This window comes from Sphaeramia orbicularis, chromosome 15 (genome assembly GCF_902148855.1).
Source record: "Sphaeramia orbicularis chromosome 15, fSphaOr1.1, whole genome shotgun sequence".
Classification (NCBI taxonomy): domain Eukaryota; kingdom Metazoa; phylum Chordata; class Actinopteri; order Kurtiformes; family Apogonidae; genus Sphaeramia; species Sphaeramia orbicularis.
In genome coordinates, this window is record NC_043971.1 from 35,687,809 (window position 1) to 35,709,797 (window position 21,989).

The 21,989-nt window shown below is 36.7% G+C and overlaps 1 protein-coding gene across 3 annotated transcripts in view; it reads left to right on the top strand.

The window, feature by feature from the left end:
- Positions 1 to 21,989, top strand: part of LOC115434336 (protocadherin-15-like) — a 348,357-nt gene that overhangs the window by 190,473 nt on the left and 135,895 nt on the right. For all 3 annotated transcript variants that reach the window (XM_030156230.1, XM_030156229.1, XM_030156231.1), the window contains 5 exons: positions 8,954 to 9,114; positions 13,186 to 13,341; positions 16,523 to 16,642; positions 17,242 to 17,352; positions 20,374 to 20,544. In XM_030156230.1, coding sequence (XP_030012090.1) covers positions 8,954 to 9,114; positions 13,186 to 13,341; positions 16,523 to 16,642; positions 17,242 to 17,352; positions 20,374 to 20,544 — 719 coding nt within the window. The remainder of the gene's footprint in view (positions 1 to 8,953; positions 9,115 to 13,185; positions 13,342 to 16,522; positions 16,643 to 17,241; positions 17,353 to 20,373; positions 20,545 to 21,989) is intronic.

Consider the following 21,989-nt stretch of genomic DNA (forward strand, 5'->3'; position numbering starts at 1 on the left):
GCATTAGACCTGAAACCATGTACCCATAATCACATTAACCTTCCTTTTGAACAGGATTATGTGGACATTAAATAGCATTATATAGCCAAGTGTTATAAAAATATCCATGCATGTACAGTACTGATGTACTTTCCAACTTCAATTATTATCATCATCAGGTCCATGTGCACTGTTGCAATTGGCTTAACAATACTGTAAAATAATAATAATAATAATAATAGAAATAGATAATGTAATACATCAGATTAAATTTGACATGTATGTATGTATTCTAATGAATAACCCATGCTAATGATTAAGATGACACATGTCTTGGCACATTAGTCATCCATGCAACAATATAATGAGTTAGTGATGTATCAAGAAAACTATTTTGGTAAAAGAACCTAATGTCTTGAACGAGCAAAACTAATGTTATTATTAAACTTAGACCTTTTCCATTGTATGTAGCTAATGTGGATGATTCTTAGTCTTACATAGTAAAGCCTCCCAACTTTGTTAGTGCAGTGCTAGTGCTAGAGTAAAGTCTATTATCTATGACTGTTCCGGAAGAGTTCTTTGGGTTGTTTGGTTATTTAAATAAATTACTCTTATCTTGGAAGGCATTGACTGCAGAACACAACAACAAAAATTAAAACAAACAAAACAGTGTCAGGAGAGAAGGTGCTTCAGTTAAATTTGTGGACATGAGGAAGTACATCATGGTATTAAAATGACTAAATCCATCCTAAAGAAAATGCTACATAAAAAGTCATGTCTTTGTCAGAACTTCCCATTTTTAGTTTATTGTTGCAGCTCAGAGGTTGTTGACATAATCGGATAGTGCCACTGTGTGACTGAAATAAATGATAGAGTACATCCTGGGGCCAGGCTAGGTGATTCTATGAATTAATAATGTCTTGCATTTGTTAACATCTGGTACTATACATTTTTCATAGTAGTTTTACCTGATTCTAACATGTTCATTCTGTCAATAGATTGAATGTATTCTGATGAATATGAACATGCAGAAAATCTGTTTGAAATGTAATTGCATGGTTTCAAGGTTCAGTGTGTAATAGAGCCCGACCAATATGGGATTTTTTGGGGCCGATGCCAATATTGGGGGTTAAAAAAAGCCGATATCCAATATATCGGCCGATATCCGATATTGGCTGATAACCGATATATTGGCCGATATATGAAATAAAACACTGATCTACACAGGATATAATAATCTTAGATAATTGTGGACAGGTGGATAAACAGTTGCATAAATCTTTATCTCACAAATATAATTTACACAACTTTCAAATGCAAACTATGCAATCACAAAAATAATTAGAGCAAAAAATATTACTAACCACACAATTATGTTTTCACTCACAAATTTTGGTGTCTGCCTCACGGCACTACAACTTCTTATGTGGACTAAGGACTAAACTGAGCATGTGTAGAGTGAATTAGGTGAGTCCTAAGTCGTTCCTAAATGGAGCAATTGCAAGAGTTACAACTGACCCGTGTTACAACTGTCCCCAGTCTCCCCTACACTATTAACACCCAGGCCTGCTGGCAGAATGAAACTGTGAGGTAGACAGGAAGTGCATGGACATGGGTGTGTGTGGAGGGGTGAATACTTCATAAGACGTGGGGGGGGGGGTGTTAGCGGTCCATCCTCATCAGTGCACGCAGTAGTGGTCCATGATTTTCGCCGGGGGGGGGTAAGCAGTCCATCCTTGTCAGTGTGCGGGGGGGGGGGGGGGATTGTGGGGGTGATAGCGTCATTGTCTGAGCAGGAGTGAAAGTGAAACTAACTCGCTTTAAAGTTCCTCTTATTCTCCGGGCAGCACACACACACACACACAGGAGCAGTGAGCGACAGAATCTCCGCTCAGTAAAAAAAGTTCATATATTGGCTACATATTGGCCGATGTTGATTAATTGGTGATACACTATAATCGGCCTGCCGATTAATCGGTCGGGCTCTAGTGTATAATATTGTCATCGTTTTTCATGAAGTGGCAATCTCATTCCAAATTTTGCGCATAACCCATTGTGTCCACTCGCGTTAAATGCAGAATCTGGCCATTTAAACATATAAATCGCAGGTGATTTTTCAACAATGGTCATTTTGGTGAAACACTCTGCCTTGCATAATTAGTTCGATTCCCAAAATGTGCCTGTGAGAATGAAAAGATATTCAAAAAAATAGTAGTGCATATTTTTTGTGTCCTCTTTACCGTGTTACACGCAGATTTTTGTATAAAAATATATATATATATAAAAATGTGTTTTATCAGAAAAATTGTTTCGCTTTTATTTCAGTAAATATTTGTTTTTAAAATAGACCCAACGTGCTACCAAACTTGCTTCATAACATTAGTCTATGTCTGGTTTGAATTTTTAGCCCCCATGTTCTGTTTTTTGGGACCAGTTTCATAGAAACACCCAGTTACATTTGATTCCAATAGGGATATTAAAAATTGGCATCTGATTTTTCAACTATTTTTCTGGCATCCACCAGGTTTTAACAACACATGTAGTACACAATTCCAAAAATGTGTGGGAAAAGGTACAACTAATGATAACTGGGATCCAGCCCAAAATAACACACTTTCAAACCTTTTGAGCATGTTCATTATTTGAAAAGCATTGTGGATCCTGCAGAGGCGTGATGTGCCGCTTTTGGAAACTGCACAAATCATACTAAAGATGCCACATCATTGTATGTGCATGTAGGCGGACACTAAAGTTCCTTGTGCTGATCATATTAGCACGTATGTGTGTGGTTTTGACAGTGCACACGTGTCGGTGGTGATCTCAATCACTGTAATCCTTCCCCACGGTGTCTCTGCATCACTCATCCAAAGTTTTAACCTTACTGTAAATTTTCCAGCTAAAAATATAGTAACAACTTTTAAAGTTTGGTTATATTTCTTTCTATACTGGATTTCAGCCAATTGTAAGACTAACTCACTGTTCCTAACCCTTAATGGTGTGGCACCATCATATCTATCCCACATTATCCATTTTTACACACAAACCTGTACCCATAATGCAGGGGTCTATTGCAGTGAGCTCTGACGTCAACCCTGATTTCTGAGCTGATGAACCCTTAGATGTGAAATTAATAATTTTTATTTCCAGAACAGCTGTTCTGAGTTAGTTCAGTCAACTCAGAGCATGTCCTCTGAGTTAATCATGTGTGACGACTATAAAAAGCTATTGTCAGTGGAGCCAAGAGATGAAGATTCACCATGGTAACAAGCAAATAAAACGTGTGGAAAAATGTATGGATATGCATGTGGACTATGTGTAACAGAAGTATAGTTAAAAATAGATTTACCACTGTGACACTAATATAACAGTACATTTATTTAACCCTCAAATACTGGTATAATATATTGTATTTAATAACCACTAATCCTATCAATACATGTAAATAATTCAGGTTAAATGCAGTTTCTCTGCCTCAGTGCCATCAGATATATCTAAATTGGATGTTCAGAGTTTCTGTTGTGAACATGGAACACGTGATTCACCTCTAAAACCCATGTAGTTTTACAAATGGCAGTGGGTGTTGACACTGTGTACATTTTGCTGTGAAAGACATCTTTTCTTCAGTCACCTCTGTTATAATAAACACTTAGAAAAGGTTAAATGTAGAAAGAAATTCATTTGCAATTTGTCACTGAAATAGTTCTAGGTTTTTCATCATTTTTTGATATGAATTTCCTTAAAGAATGTTAAAAGTCTTCTTATTATGCCAGATCATGTGATGTGTTTGTTTTAAAGGACACCACCCACCATGGGCGTGAACAGTTTTCCCTTCATCTCATAGGAGGGAGACACAAGACAATTAAAACACACAAATGCACTCTGAAACAGTTTCTATCCACAGGCAGTCAAGTGTGTGTATTATTTTATTTGGTTGTTTTATTTGCACAATGCCAAATGGAGATGAAAATCTGCTTTTTATTGGTTTTATGACAATGATAATAAAGAACACAATCTAACCTATTCTAATCTAATTATACCTGCATTATACTGGATATTGTCAAACTCATTGTAGTGCAGGTTCATACACCCCAGTGTGATTTCAAGTGGGCTAGAGCAGTAAAATAATAGGCAAAATAACCTGTGAAAAAAGTCAGATTATATTATGAAAATGTGAATAACCCGAATAACCCTGTACAACCTGAAATTTCTAAAGAACAGTAAGTGTAGTTTCAATAATATTATGTCTCAGCCTATTATTAACACAACTTACAGATTACAGTGGATGCATAAATGTGCAACACATTTAGTAACAGGCATAATAGTGATAAAATTGCACTTTTTTTCTAAAGACATTTCAGGTTGTTCGGATTTGTTTAGATTTTTCCCTTTTTTTGTGACAGGATAGTTTGTAAATTTAAATATTTTCATTATATTTTTATATATGTATGTGCCCTGTAGCGCCGCATTATGTAACAACAGTGCAGTATGTAATAATGTAATAATTTTTCACCTCATTATGTAATAATGCCGCATTTTATAATAGCATGCTGCATTTTGTAATGCAATTCTTGAACGCATTTTGTATTAATTTATTAGATATTGCAACAGTTATTACAAAATGCAGATGTAGTACCTTTTTTTTTTTCAACGTAATAATTTGGTGCATTATGTAACACACCATCAAAATTGATGCCTTGATTGGAAAAACCATCATACCAGCAGAACGACAGTAAGCATTCCAGCTGAATTAGAATTCATTTCAGTAAACTAGTAGGGTGTTTCATTGGTCAAACTTAAATCAAATGTAACTGTATTCATTATAATGGAGAATGTGTTTTCAAGCTCGAGACAAAAGCTGCACTAATTAAGTATTACTGACAAGAAACTTACTGGTGCACTGAAATTTGTAAGACACAATATGTATAAGTTATTACAAAATGCAGCAAAGTTTATTACAAAATGCATTCAAGAATTTTATTACAAAATGTTGCATTCTTACATAATAAGGTGAAAAATTATTACATATTGCACCATTATTACATAATGTGGCACTACACCCCCGACATTTAATGTCTTCAGTGTAATTTTTCACCTCGCAAATTGAGTTCTTAGTTTCACATGGGAAATTGTGATGGTGCACTTTTTATGTGCACCATCACAATTAAATTTTTTTTGTATTTGTGTACATACAAAATTAATGATAAGATAATATATTCTTTATTGATTGAAATTCAAATGTTCAAATGATAAACAATTGAAATTATTACAAACCTATACAATTTTTTTTTTTTAGTTCTTTTGCTGTATTTCTGTGTACTTTCTGGTATACCTTAGTCACTGCTCATCTTCTCAGTTGTACATACCTTCTTTATCTGAGGATGGCAGAAAGGCAGTCCTCGGTCAGTGATGCTCACTAAGCAGAGTTGTGTCTATGTCAGACGTAGCACTATCACGTAGAGGCCCTGGACTAGAGAGATTCCCCATTGAAGGTCATTCATTCATTATCTTTAAGTGGGTAGTCAAATTTAGCGGTAGGTGTTAAACAGTGACAAGAACTTTTCAGAGCTCTAAATCATCTAAACCACCCCTTCGATGTTAGGAATTCTTTTCTAGATTTCTACCAAAGAAAGCCGTTAAAAAGATTGGTCAAATTTGGTCGAAATCGTTCAAGTCAGTGGGATCAAATGAAACCCTGTTCATTAGAACCTGAACCATTAGTAAGAAGGTGAAGGGGGAACGATGACATGAATATAATTGGATTCTGTGGAAGCTGCTTTTTAAAAATAAATGCATCAATTTCACATAGAATTAATTTCAGCGTAATCCCTCAGCTGCCACTCTTCTAACATGTCTCCTGTGAAGGAAAAAGTCTTACAATCTAGTCAAGTTTTTCAGTGTTCCATGTTTGATATCACTGAACTTACTAGTAATGCCACTAACTCTCTTTCATTCCAAACCTGGAGCCATATCAGAAACAGGCCTCTTCATTTATCTGGTGCCATCATCTCCAGATGCCAACACTACTGGTATTTGGGATAAAAGTAAGCCCTCTGTGGCTCCGCTGTGGGGTTAGTCCACTGTGAAGCCCACATCAGAGGCACCTCTGACTGGAAACGACCATGACTCAGACACAGGCTGATAAAGAGAGAGTCGGTTTGTTTGTTTTGAAATGAATCACATACTTTATAATGCATGGTCCTAGTCAGGGCAACAGCAGCTTGTCCAGCTGTGATGAATTCAGCTGCACCCTTGACTGATGAGGACAACAAGTTTGCTGTGTGACTTGCTGAGAGTGGAAGCGTCTATGGTGGCAGTATTGGCTGTCACAGCAGAAAAGCTGAAGTTCAATTAACTTGAGAAAAAGGCGCCTCTCTGTGTCCTCCCTTGTAATATTATCAGTCTCGTAATTTATGACCTGAGAGTTCAAAACGATGTAGCTCACCACTCAAGCTACTCAGGCAGTTATACTTAGGAAAAGCTGTGTTTTAGATTAATGAAGCAGCAGCATGGGGGGCTTTTGACTTTTAAATTAAATTCTTCGAAGATCCATTTTTCTAATGTTAGTCCAAGTGAGACAGATAATTACAGATCCTTGTGATCACAACACACAAATGCATTAAACCCTGACTGCTGCAAACTGGGTGCATAGTCATTAATAGGAGTATAAAAATGCAGGAGTGTAAATTGTAATTTTAACGCAGGAGCTTCAATCACACCTCCATCTGTGTGCCGTCTTAAAAAGGGGAGAGTCTGCAAAACAGATTTGGCTCTTTTATGAGAGATAAAAGGTGCAAGATGTAATGCATAATAAGTAAGATATATGCAATATTTCTATGAAAACAAACAAACATAGATATATACTAAAGTAATAGTGGAAAATTTACCTGCAGAGATCGTGCCCTCTTTGTGTATTTTCCTGTTTTCCTCTTGTTTTGCTGTGTTGGACATTTTAGGTGTGGATTTTTGGGCTGTGTGGTTGCACCTCCAGCCAATAACAGTATCACACAGACTGTGCAGGCATAGCACACAGCCAGCTTTCTCCTCTTTGTACTTTGTTCGATGTGTTTGTCTATCTGAGAGACAAAACTCAAGGCACTCACAGATCAACAGTCTCAGACCTGTCGATAAGCTCCGATTCCATTTTTTATGTAACACATCCCCTCATAGTTGAATGAAGGCATGAACATGTGTGTTTTTCTGTGATTTAGAACATAACCACTGTGAAACGATGAGTAAATTAAGTTTTATTTCTCTATTACGCTGCTGGTTTAGTGCTCACTTAACCATCTGTCTCTACTTGTTCTTTGAAGGGAGACGAATTTTACAAACAACCAGCAGGAATTGTTGCATATTTTACCTTTAGCTTTAACAGCTGGTAGATTAGCAAAGCCGTCCAGTGATTGTGAGATAATTATTCGTCATTTTTAGCCATTGGTTCCTGCAGTTCATGATTAGAATAACATTTAAATGGTTTTAAATTATCACATAAAGTTGGATATAATAAAACAATGCAGCAAAGATTAAATATTAGTTCATTCCTGCATCTCTGATCTCAAAATCCTTTAACGCTTCTCCCTCCATGTCTCCTTTTTCTGACTTTTTTCAGTGAAGTTATTTTTTAAATCCAGTAATTTGCCCAGCAGTGGTTATTTTTAACAGGCTTTGGTAAGGTTACCCTAGAGGACCACTATGCCAAAATTTAGTCAATCACTGAAATGTGGGTACCCTCAAGGGCGGGTGATTATCAAATTTTGGAGAGTTGCCAAAAATAAAAAGTGGCTGCAGAAATCTGAGTTAATATTCACAAAGACTAAGAAGCCAGCAGTAGCCTCAACTTGTACTAAAAGTTAAGTTTGTTCTAAAGAAAAATGCATAATTATCCGTCTACTCAAACACGTCACATACTTATGTTTCAGATAGGAAACCTCAGAGTTCCACAGAGTTCAGGAGGCACTGGTTGTTGTTCCAGTTCTGTATGTAAGCATTTATTTGTTAAGAATATTATTTGTTTAAAACCTGCAGACGTAAATACATTCTGGTCTCCATCACCTGAGGCCTTTTCTTTTTAGTTCCATTTATTAAACAGTAAATTAACAAATATAACAACAGTAGATAAAGATATACACACAAATACTGTGTGAATATTTTACCATTATTAGATTTGGTTTTTTTTAGCAAAGTTCCGATCACCACACATATGCAGTTTCTGTATTAGAATACAATCATTATTTGTATTCAGACACAGTTGACTTATGGGGAACATGTACAGCAATAAAAAGTGTCACCTGTTAAGTGTGACCTCCTTTTCCACTTCACATGTCTTTGACTCTTCTGTTCCTGCAATATGAGATTTGAATTAATTTAATCATGAAAAACATATTAAATGTTGGTTTGGCTACTTTCTGTTTTCATTTCACCCTGTAGAAGCTATTAATTCATTCATCCATCCATTCATTCACACATTCCCTTTATATTTTTGTTACAAATAAGAAGGACTGAGAAATAAATATGGACTAACTCATTGACTTGTGGGGGTCACAGGCTCCAGATGTGGTAGTTTTTATGCTGTTGTGTAGTCATGCATGCTGTACTGCATTTGTCCAGCAGTCACCACCAAAGTGTTGTGGGCATAGCAAGGTGATTGTAAGGCTATTGTATTCCAAAATTACTAATGTCTCCCAAAATATTGATCCTGTCAACTTGCCATTTTCGCTGCTGTCTCCGTTGACCAAAAATACATAAATATGCTGAACTGCAGTAATCGGCTCTTTCTGGATTTTGTGTGATTCCCGTGATACACACGCACACAGAGGCCTCTTGGCTTTTGTAAAATAGATTCTTATTATTCTCATTATAATCTTGCAAAAACTACAGAGCTAAAGGTGGCCTAAACATTATGCGCAATATTTTACATAAATACATTTCTTTCTTTTTTTCCCTTCATTAATCAGACCCTTCTCTGTTTTTTTTACAGGTACGGTTCTAGTTGAAAACATGCAGATCAATGGCCGTGCACATGACCCAGGCAGAACCATCTCCCTGACGTTGCTGGACAACTACAATTACTGGGTGATACTTGAACCAAAACAGCAGAGGCTTTACCTCAACAGCACCGGACGGCGTCTGGACAGAGATGTGAGTTTAAGATGTCATTTGTTACAACCTGAATAATTAATATTTTGAAGCAAATGAAGGCAAATTACAGGAAGTTTCAATGTTCAACAGCTGTTAAAGGTGCTATAGATATTATAGATTCGATAACTGTGTAGAAGGTTATTTAGTAATAAAAGAAATTAAAAAATTAATAATAATAAATAACAGAATATTGCATTTAATATCCAATAGTGGTGCCAATGAAACTGTGGTCTATACATTTATTGAATATTGGTAAAACAATGACTTTGCAATGTAAGATTAAGTAACACAAGGTTAATAAGTAAGCACTAAGATTTGTTTGGTGAATTGAAATATTGTGAAATATTCTCATAATTTTATATTGATTGATAGATTTGATCACTTGTTTTGAGGTTGAGAGAGAAGAGCTGTACAATATATACAAGTGAAATTAGAAAAATATATCTACTGATCTACATACACATTCATTTCTATATTATGTACCAGAAAACGACTAGAAAGATGTACAACTTATTTACTCCTATATACATGTATTTGAACTTTTAGATAAAAGTAACACGATTAAGAACAATGGTCCTTATCATTACATCTCCATCACTCTACTTTAACCGTTATTCTCATAAAACTAATAATAAAGTGGTGCCAGGCACAACAAACCCGCCCCACATATTGTAGCTTTTTTTTTTTTTCTTTTTTTTTATGGGCTCAGCTGGCTGACAGGCAGCTGTCTGTACCGATAAGGCAGCAGCCGACACCAACTGTACTCCCAGTCATCATTGCCCATTTTTCTAACACCTTTGCTTGTGTATCCTCTTTTATTTGGACATTTTACCAGGGAGTATCTCACACTATTTTTTTTTTTCCTACTTGTCTTGTCCAGCGTTCTAACAGCAGAATGGTAGTCTGGTTCCTTTTGGTGCTGAACAAATTTGCTTTGCCAAGGGTAACTTCATAAAGTATATGAAGCGCCCTTTGATATTCTACTGTGTTTATTATGAGTTTTGTTGAACCACATTTCGATGCCGGACCTGACATGGGGGGTGGGGGTAGGGGAGTAGAAGAAGGGGAGAGAACAAGAGAGAAGAAGGTGGCGAAGACCCTCACAAGAAAGTATCAACAATACAAACTTTAACAACCATGGAGACAATTATAATGATGACAATAACTACAACCAGAACTGAGTAAACTGGGCAGAAGAGAGAGAAAAAAAACAAAACAAAACAAACAAAACTACAAAAAAAAAAAACCCAAAAAAAACACATTGTAGCTTATTATGACATCGATCCAGCTGATGTCATCATGTCTATGCATGTGCTGATGTCAGTATATCAATTGCCTCTATATATGTGCCAAGTTCAAAGTAAATTGAAAACAAATTTATGTTTTTCTAGACATTTAAAATTTCACCCTTGATATGGAAATGGGAGAAGAAAAAATATTTAAAAATTCATAAAAAATTTTAACTTCGAGCTGCTTTTCCCAAAATTTTATCACGTCTTTTCTGCATCACTGACAATCTATAAACCCAATTTGGTATGAATTCAACCAATAGTTTTGCTGCTACGCACATTTGAAATTTCCCCCATTATAAGTAAATGATGAAAAAAAAAGAGTTTAAAAATGTATTTTAAAAAAATGCGAACTTTGACCTTCTTTTCCCAAAATGTAATCAAATGTATTCGGGGTCACTGGCAATCTGTAACCCCAATTTGGTATCAATTGAACCAGTAGTTTTGCTGCTAGAGTGTTAACAAACAAACAAGCTTAACTAAAAACAATATCCCTTGCCTCCCTTTCAGGGGGCGGCGTAAAGATAATCACCTTTACGTAGCACAGTTCTTGGTATAGCAAATTATATTAGTCTTGTATTATTATATTAATACAGGAATGGATGGTGTTCTAAAAAGCTAGCAGGAGGCACGATTAATCGATTTTAAATCAAAATCGGATTTTTTAATTAGGACGATTTTTAAAAGAGTGAAATCGTGAAATCAATTTCATCTTTCTCGTGCCTCTAGGCCACGCGCTTGCAGGCTATCGTAGGCTCTTCCTCCTATCTGTGACAGCGGTCTTTCACAGAAGTCCGTGTAATGACCACGGCCATTAAATGTGTTATTGAGCCTGCAGTACTTACAGCAATATAAGCCATGGCGTCACACACAGGTCCCGCAATTGAAATATAGCTGCATGGGGATCACTCATCTTACGTTGCCCCAGATCCATACCGTACTGTCTTCTTCCGATCCAGGTTTGGATCACGGGGTCAGCAGCCTCAGCAGAGGAGCCCAGACAGCCCTCTGCCCAGACACACCAGCTCCAGGGATAGAATCCCTCCAGCGTGTCCTGGGTCGGTCTCTTCCATGCACGGATCCCCCAGTTTAACTATAACTGCATGGGGATCACTCATATTATATGGTCCACGCACATACGACTGATGCCTGTCACTGACTTACATTGGTATCACTTCTGGGCCCAGATACCCCAAAAAGGGAAAAAAAAAAAAAAAAAAAAATCTTTATAATTAATTTAGTTCTCTTACCTGCTAAATTTTTCATTCACAAATGTAAGTTCTGTAACCCAAAACCAAAAATTATTTTTTGTAAAGATGTTGAACTTGCTGTTAGATAAATCTGGAAACAAAAAGGCTGTAAAAACCATCAGTATTTGCTCTGATTTGGACATTGTATTGTAATGTATTCCCCCTGGTAAACTTATGTTATTTTCTTGTTGTATACATTGTTCGTATACTCCATTCAATAAAGATTTAATGAAGAAGAAAAAAACTTCTGTAGGTTCATCACGTGATACCATCACAGATTTGAGGTAGGGAGCAGTGGCTTGCATTGTGAGCTGCTCACGAAAATGACATGCTGACTTCTGTTGTCTTTTGTAGTTTTACCCAAAAATCGAAATCGAAAATTGAGTTTTTAGAGGAAAAAACTGGGATTTTATTTTTTTGCCAAAATCGTGCAGCCCTTGGAGGCACTATGTTTACTGAACAAAGATTACTACCTCAGCACCCTGATTGTACAGACAAGTTGCAAATTGGTGATCAATTACGTAACTCAAACTAGTTGATTGCCTGGGTTTATTACAGGTGTAATTGTAGGACTGCTGCAGACACTAGAATTTGTTCTTTTTTTGGTCTTTGAGCATTTGGTTTATTGATTACAACTGGGATGTAAAGAGCATTTTAAGAAATATTTGATGAAAACTGACTTGAAAATCATCATCCACTACTGCTAAGTTACTGAGAGTTGGATGTAATGTTTAGAATACAGTATGTCTCTGGTGCTAAATATGCTAAGCAGGTATATAAAGAGGTTATGTGTACATGTATATAATATGTACAGTTCACCTCAGTTCTCCTGTACATTAATGATGCATATAGATGAAGCTACAGGTTAGCGCAGGATGTTAAGTGTTCGGCCTGTTCTAGGAAAGACACCTCTGTTTGAAAATGTGCTTTCATGTGTTATAGATTAAAAATATGAGCTGAAAGCTAAGGCACCAACAGGATTCACGAGTAATTTGGGTAATTAACAAAAGCGATGACAACAGTGAAGCAGCAGAGCCCTTTTATGGAGTAAAAGGAACAGACAGCTAACCCAGCTGCATTACACACACATGGCAAGACCATCTTAGTTGCTAAATTCAGATGATATCTGACAGGTAGTGGTGGAAACAAGACAAGCTGCTGTGCTCTAATTCACGTTTGAAGAGAACATGGCACAACGCTCACAACACTTCTTTTGAACAGACGTTTTAATAATTCATTACGTAATATTCAAAATGCAAAACCAGGTTATACAAGCCTACGAAACTAAAATAACAATAGTCTTATTTATTAACAGCAAAACCACGTTTTAGGAGGCACTAACTGAAGGTTGAGTTAATTCATCCCAAAAGTAGTTTGAGACTGGAGGCTAATATCAAAAAAAAGGCCTACTTTAATTCACACATTCGATTCACATCATATTCAGATAATAGTCGACTCTTCCTCTCTGAGAATCATTTTTGTCTGTTGTTTTCTTTTAACACAGTCTCTTGTTTTTCTCATTCTTTTCACAGCCACCAAATTACATCACCACTATTGTGGTCCAGGTCCAGTGCACCAATGAGCTGGTTGGCACCGTCATTTTGCACGAGGTTCGGATTGTTGTAAGGGACAAGAATGACAACACCCCTCGCTTTCAGCAGCCCCGGTACTATGTTGCAGTAAATGAGGTAAGGAGGCAGCCTGCCGTTCTCTGCAATTAGAGGACGTTTCAGATATTTCTGATTACAGATATTGTCTGTTTGGAGGGTGTTGGAGGGGTACCAGCATGATCCGCTTTCTGCCGTTTTAATCATCATGGTGGCAAAAATTAAAAAGTTTAGTAATTAAGTAGAGATTCCTATAGTGTCAAGCTACTTATTAGCATCAGCTTTTTATTTATGCTTGAAACTTCCTCTCTGTTGAACTAGTTGTGTCACTGTTAACTGATATGGAATTATGTTCATGGAATTACAAAACATTTCCTTGTGGGATGTGTGTGTGAGTTATGAATTACGTGAGCCATTTTTAGTAAAACATTTCAATTATGCAATACTCTGGTGCATACTTTGAGGGCTTTTGGTACTTTTTCACCACATGGTATTGGTTTGACTCGACTCAAAAGTTTTTTTGTGATTTTTCCACCGCAGATATAGTACATCTTTGCACGTCATCATATGCATGCATATTAAAATACTTTTTGTACAGCCTTGAGTGTGCTGAGAGTGTTTTCCCCTCTTTTGAGTTTGATTTCTGGATGTGGGTTAGTGTACAGAAGTGTGTATGTATATGTGTATGTGACTGTATATGTATGGGTGTACAGGTTTGTAGGGGTGTGTTTATGAATAATCACAATCTTACGTTGTTTAAGATGTGATTAGGCACTAACAGTCTGAGGACTGGAATCGGGGGTGAGGACTGGATAAGCAGTGGCTTCTTCCCACTCCCTTTCAGGCACAACAGTTGTTCCTGTTTCTATCATTCTATTTTTTTAATTTTTGTTTTGTTTTATTTGTTTCCTTCTATGTTTTGTATTATGTTTGTGTCTGAAATAAGCTAAACGAACTAACTAAATAAAATTATGAACTGATACTGACACCAAATGAGGAATATTGTTTTTTATATACAGTCATGGAAAAAAATTTAGACCACTCCTTGTTTTCCTTCAATTTCTTGTTCATTTTAATGCCTGGTACAACTAAAGCTACATTTGTGTGGACAAATGCAATGATAACCAAAATAGCACATAAGAGTTTAATGTCAGAGCTGATATCTAACCATTTTCTATGGTTTTCTTGATAATAACCAAAATCACTTCAGTTCTTACATCACTATCTATGGCATTGTACTGCCAAAAACAGTGCTTTTAGGCATTCAGTTTTTTCTTTTCTGTTTGTTTTAGTCACATGGTACACACAGAAGTTAGTACCTGATTACATTACCTTTGTTTTTGATGTCTTTTGATGGTCTAATAATTTTTTCTGCGACTGTATATATGTATAGTGGTTCAGTTCTGGGTTTCCATATAATCAGTCATAATAATAATAATGGATTAGATTTATATAGCGCTTTTCTATGAACGCATACTCGTTCAGCATGTACAGTGGATCCATTATTCATTCACTCACACTCTGGTGGTGGTAAACTACATATGTAGCCACAGCTGCCCTGGGGCAGACTGACTGAAGCGTGGCTGCCAGTTCGCACCTACAGCCCCTTTGACCACCACTGAACATTCATACGCATTCATACACCAGTGTGAGTAGCAGCACTGGAGGCTAGGAGGGTGAAGTGTCTTGCCCAAGGACACAACAGCGCATGACTAGGACAGAGCTGGATTCGAACCGCCAACCCTTCAGTTATTAGACGACCCACTCTACCTCCTGAGCCACCCTGTAAACCTAGTAGAGCATAGAGGACTGTTGACAGCCTGTTTACTACGCAGCATGTACATTCAGAACTCAACAAAAACAGCACTTATCCATGTGGTATAGTTCAATACAGTCATAGAATATAAAGTGCAGTGAATAGAAAACAATGTGTTTACTTGGCTATTGACAATGGCGCATTGAAACTAAAGCGCCATGTTCACATTTCTTGTCCCATCATCTGTCTTTTAGGAATCCATGCTATCCATGTTAACACGCCACCTTTTGGCCTGAGCTGGAATCCTTTACAAAGGCAATATAAAAAAAATTAAAAAAAAAAAAACACAGTGTCATCATTCGTTCACAGAAACAGCGAAAGACATTGGGTCGTCTGAAAGAGGGAAGATTTATTTGGCATGCACAGGGTAAAAAGGCATACTGACAGAGTATCGGCATCTGAATACAAGTTACATATGGCGACAGGTGTTTTTATGGTTTCTTCAGAGTTGTTACATGTATGTGCTACCTAAGTTGCAGATAAGTAGTTGACATAGCTGTATTCCAACTGCGTCTTCACCTGATATGCTCAGTACATGGTGTTTATGTAGATTAGACTCACAGCTTGTATGAACTTTATAAAGAGTATGAGTGTGTACAAAGTTCATATGTAGTATAATGTGGTTAAGTAAAAAGTATTTATCCATAATAGGAAGTACAATATATAATTATTTTCTTGAAAGAAAACCTAAAAAGGCCAGTACAGAGATTTGATGATATGGTGTGATGGGATGGTTCCTTTTGAAAACTCCCTAAAGAATCACAACCCATCAACTCAAATGTAAGTGAATCACTGTTGTAAATTACAGCACAGGCATGCATGAGACTATTTAATAAATATGGTATTGATCAAGTAGCGGGTGGGGAGGGCAGTACTAAGAGCTTGGGCTGCTTAGTGATGCATTTGTAGTACATTATTTTTATTCAAAAATCACACTTGCATTTTGTTGATTGATGACAAACAATTAATCAGTCACATGCATCACCTCTCCAATTAGAAGATATCAGGCTACAAAATCATGTTCAATCATGACTTTCTCTTTAGTTCATATTATTGTACTTAGTGTATGCAGAGTGCCTGTTCTGGTGTATTATCACAGCCACGCACAACTGCCCCTACAGTACAGTGAATCATTCCACATTGCTGTCAACTTCTCTCCTGAAAAAGCTCTTTTGCCCACTGCCTGGTCCTGTTGAGTTCTCTGAGGGCTCTGGGGAAAAGCAGAGGTTCTCATACTTCCTTTTTGTTATTCTGTCAGCACTATGCGTAAGCCTTCATACTGCTGCTGACTGCAGCATTCCCCCTCTTGATTTTATTTATATACTAATGGGGTGAAGTGCCAATGGTAATAGCCATATGCATAGACTTGCTTCAATAAGTAGATGTTCTCTACTCACAAGAGGTTGTTTCACACTTGTCTTTCTTGCCCTCACTCTTTTCCTTCAGCTCACACCAGTTGGAACGACCATATTCACTGGATTCTCAGGGAATAATGGTGCTACAGACATTGATGATGGGCCCAACGGACATATAGAATACAGCATCCTCTACAACCCTGGTGACCCGGTATGTGGACAAGTGGACATGATATATTTAACCCATAAAGACCCAGTTCTACTTTGGTAGCAGTTCCCAAATGAATTTTCCTCTCTTTTACCTTTCTTAAGGAATTTGTCATCATTTATCATTTATCATTTATTATGGTTCAGTTTGTTTGTTTGTTTTTTTCTTTCTTTCTTTCTTTCTTTACACTGTAGCAGCAAAATGATTGGTTGAATTCATACCAAACTGGGTTTATAGATTTCCACTGACCCAGAATGTCATTACATTTTGGGAAAAGTTGGTCAAAGTTAAAATTTTTTATGAATTTAAATTTTTTTTTTTTTTTCATTTTTTCTCATTTACTGATAAGGGGGAACATTTCACATTTCTGTAGCAGCAAAACTATTGGCTGAATTCATAACAAATTGGGTTTATAGATTGCCAGTGACGCAGAATAGATATGGTAACATTTTGAGAAAAGTGGATCAACAGGAATTGAACAGTTACATCAGTAGATGGTTTTGTCGCCAATGGAGGTTTGGGTCTTTGTGAGTTAATTCTTTACCTCCCAGTAGTAATTTCCCATGTTCACCTTTCTTCTTGTCCTATCATCTGTCTTTTAGGAATCCAATGGAACTGTAAGCGTTGCAAATACCCTTTCTGGATACCTCACTCTGGCAGAAAGGCTGAACTACGAAGAAAGAACTCGATATCTTGTTATAGTTCAAGCCAATGTAAGTTTGTACAATTACACAAAACACTTTTGTTTCAAAGTCAGCACTTGATTATATGCAGTGACTTGGGCTTATTTACATTTGTTTGAAACTCTCTTCAGCATCAACCCTGAGGTGTGAAGAGCTCTTAATGCTGTTGAATACCACTCATCCAGTCAGCTACTTCATTATATAGGTTATTGAGTATAAAAGAATAGCTTTGAAAGTGCAAATACACTTTAAAATCACCAGCCTCCTCTTCAAAACAATGCTGTAAGAAAATGGTGGAATACACTGAGTGGCCGTATGTTAGAAAAAACATTTACTGTGTATTTACTGAGCACTTTTTACAACAGAGCTGAAACACACCCAGCTCACAGGATGTCCTCTGTTGGAATAATCCTGCAACTGGGTGGCTATTTCAATCTCCATTCTCCTCCCTTGTGCTAACTGCGTGTTACCACTTTCCACCTCACCACACGAAAGAACAACAACCTTGGAGCTGCAGCTTCATTGTGAAAATGACTAGTTCTGACATCGACATACAAAAATTCGGTTGGATTCCGTCATTTTAAAGTCATGAGTCATAAACAACTCCCCTCGGCACAGTTTTGCAAAAGCGCTGTTATTACATCTGGTGCTTAGTGGTGGCCAAGGTGAGTGTAGGCAAACAAGAACCAGATTATTTTTCATCTTTCAGAGTGAAACCACAAACATGGTAAAACGTGATATTTTCAATGTAACAGGTAGATAGTGGGATTTTATTGTGTAAAATATCCTACAACCCTTTTTGTAATGTTTGCCTTTTAACTAGCTGAGTAAATGGAAATCAGATGCCTCATGTCATTTCTAGCTACTACATTTACTTATGGCGAAAATTAAACTGCAAGGTCTGTTTTGTATTCAGCAGCCCTCGCACTGAGACCTTTGAATTGACATGGTCAAGGATTTATTTTACAGGATGGTAGACCTTCCAGTTATTCTCTGAGGCTGGTCTTTTGAACACAGTGTCAATAGTTTGCTGCTTTACTCACATTCAAGTCTTTGCATACATATGCATCATTTTACCCTTGTAGTATCGTGTGTAGTATTGAGTCAAACTGTGGACTGTTTCCATGGATTTCCAAGGATTTAACTCATTTATTTATTTATTTTACTCATTTGAGATACCTGTAATATGGTAATATCTAAAGAAGCACTAATTGCAGCAGTTTCTATTTACAATTATTGGAAAAATAATCACACTAGTTGTTTAACTCACTCACAAGACAAATTCAGAGTAAATTTAGCAGAGAGAGTGAGTCCTTCAGGGATTCATTACTATTCATATTTTATAAAAAAAAGCTGTGAATAAAAGTGATCTTTGAGACTGATATTACTGGTTGAAATCTTAAAAACTAGTTTAGCTTTGAACAGCAGCTTATTTAATTATGAATTTCACTTGAGGGATGGTATTTCTTTCAACATAAGTGAGAAAATATTGTAAAACAAGTAATCCTATGATCGCACTATAGCAACATGAATAATGATGAACATTTTATGTGTTGGTTTTACATTTTATGCATGTTTTGTGGCCCTTGTCCTCGACCATCAGGCAGCAAATACATGTTCATTCACAGACACCACGTCTGACTCCAGATAACTCTTTGAAATCATTAGCCTAAGGGTTCACTTATATTTTCTTCCAACAGCACTTGGAAGTTTAATTGTTTGTTCAATAAAGATATGAAATATTGTAATTGTTGTAAGGTAATGGGTTAAGAACATTGTGTTTGTCTATGCCTGTGACTTAGACTTAGACCTAGACTTAGACAGACTTTATTGTCATTCAGATATACAAGCGTATACAGTCAGAACGAAATGTCATTGCATTTGCTCACTACATTATAAAATAACAGAATAAAAATACAGAATATAGACAGTAAAAATGTAAGATATGTACACTGGGATACAGTTCAGATCACACTTTTCGACAGATGCAGAAAATTCACATTTTTTCTGTTACTGTATTTGTCCAGAAACTGACTTTGTTTACAAAAACATAGAGGCTGGAATTCTGCATTTTCTTACATTATAAAAGAAGAAATTTTTTGAGTAAAATCTGATGTAGGAGCTTTATTTATGGAAGATATTGCAATCTTATCTAGGCAAATATTATACTGTTATCCTGAGATTATACACTGGTCTCTAAAGCTGAGGAGGGAAAGTACAAGTGGACAGATCATCATTTAGTAGCCAACCCTTCTCCCTTCCCCTTCATTTCCTGGATGAGGGAGCAAAGAAGTCAGCCCTTTAGTCTGGCAAGAGGTCCTCCGGAGACCTTTTTTTTTTTTTTGCTGGAGGCCATCAGAGTAGAGAAAGGAAGAAGACATGGTATTTACTAGAACTCTCCGCCGCTTGTGTCAAGAGTTCAATTATACTGACAATGCGAATCTTTGAAGTGCTGTACTGCTTACTTCACTGGGAACTGCTCTGGGAAGCAGCAGCATCACCAGGGGGAATTTTAAAGGATAACTGAAAAAAATATGTTTTATGACCTAGAAATATATCCTTAAGAAAAAAAAATAAGGTAACAGTGCAATCCCTTCCAGTCACATATGGACCAAGTAGGAGCATTTTTGGAAGCTTTTATTAATATTTATAATTCCATGTAAAAAAGATATAGACTAAAACTAATTAAAACAAAACAAAAAAAATTGCATTAAAAATAGATTTATTTGGCAATGACTATGGTATCCTGCTGGAAAAATAGGTTTTAAATGCAGTTGTATTAATGCAGTAGTGTGTTATAGTTCCTCTACAACCAGTGGACACCTGTTTTTGTTGGTATATAACGAAAAATAAATATAATATCCAAGATATTTTGTTAAAACATTTACAAAATATGTTCTTGCTACCTCCCTGCAGCCAAGTATCTGACTGACTTTCCTACAGCTACCACTGTAATATATTGCTCCATCAGTGTAGTAGTCTCTGTGCACAAAGAAACAAATCTCTTAGGACAGTGAAGGTTGAAACTGATTGCATTTGTTCATCTTCCAGGACCGTGCACCATACCCTCCCAACAGACGTACCGCTACTACAACTCTGACTGTGGATGTTCTTGATGGAGACGACTTAGGTCCAATGTTCCTGCCATGTATTTTGGTTAACAACACCCGTGACTGCAACCCTCTCGTCTACCGCGCTGCTATCCCTGAATTCACTGAACCGGTAAGAGCCAGGCCAACAGGCGTGTGCGAACATACTGCACTTCCACAAGGACATTTCAACACCATTCCACCAGTTAATAATATGTGCATATTTTTGGTTTATACATGCGTATTGTGTTATTGTCTGTCTCCATATAAAAGCGCAGTAGACTGTAAGTGTGTGCTGTAGTTTGGATTAGTGATGCATTTTAGCCATTTTCTAACCTGCTTTATTACTTTGTATTCTTGTTAGATGTTAAACTATTGCACACCTTTTAGAAAGCCTAATTGTTCCTGTACATCTGTTTTTGCTTCTTCACCTGGGGGCTGAGTAAGCCTCGCTACTGTCTCTCTGTATGCTAATTCCAGAGGCATTTTCTGGTCTGTTGGACCAGCAATTGTAGCTGAAGGCTGAGTTGACCTGGGATGACAGCTGAATACCACTGAGATCATAGAGGCAAGAAAAAAAAAGAAGTTTGAGAGAGATTGTGTGGCAGCTGAGAACAAGAGATAAAAAGGTTTAAGGTGGAGCGAGTGAGTGTAGCAAATAGGAATATGTTGCATATGTCTATAGTCTGTATGTCCCTGCATATAAAAAGCAATTTGAATCGAACTGAACCAAGATGACCTGAATAGAATTGGACTGCACTAAAGTAAGATCTGGACTGTCCTCAGAGCATAGGTCATGGTCTTGACTTTGACTTTGTTCCTTTATATTTAGCATACTTTCTTGGCATTACATGCAATTTCTGTGGGTGCTTTTAGTCTATGATCAGTAAAGGTTTTGCAAATTACAAGCTCTAAACACCTCTTAATTGTGAAGCAGAAGTTGCAGAATTTAGGAGGTCATTATTGTAATCATCAGGGCTTTGGACTTTAATGAGAATAGTTTGACAACTTTTTATTTATTTTTTTTTTTTGTTCTACAGTATGTGTGCAGTTGGCAAGGCATATAATTTAATTTAATTTTATTTAATTTAATTCAATGAAAAGTAATTTAATTGTCACTGAACACTTCTAAAGTTATATTACAGAAAAAGTGTTTCATATATGGGTTAGAGCAAAGGTTTGACGTGTTCTGAACACAGGAATGGAAGTGATTTTCATGAAATTGAAGTAATTACTCAGATGACATGTATTTAAATACTGTATGGAAGAAACGAGTGATAGTGAGCATGTTGTTTGTTCAGTTCCCCCATTCAAAGTTTGCCACTGTAATGCAATGTATAATTTATGATAAAAGGACTGCAGACTACTGAGTATGCAGGACCATGGAGCAACGGTTGCACAAACTGAACCTTTTTCATCATTGTGAGAAAATGTTGGCCTTTTTCCTTGTCTCCCTGGGTTTTCACCTTTTGAACACAGATTTCCCCTCCTAAACCGTGATGTTTATGTGGTCTGATGTTGTTCTGATCTTATATACTGTATTCTCTACACATAATAGTACAGAAGGAATGCCTTCAT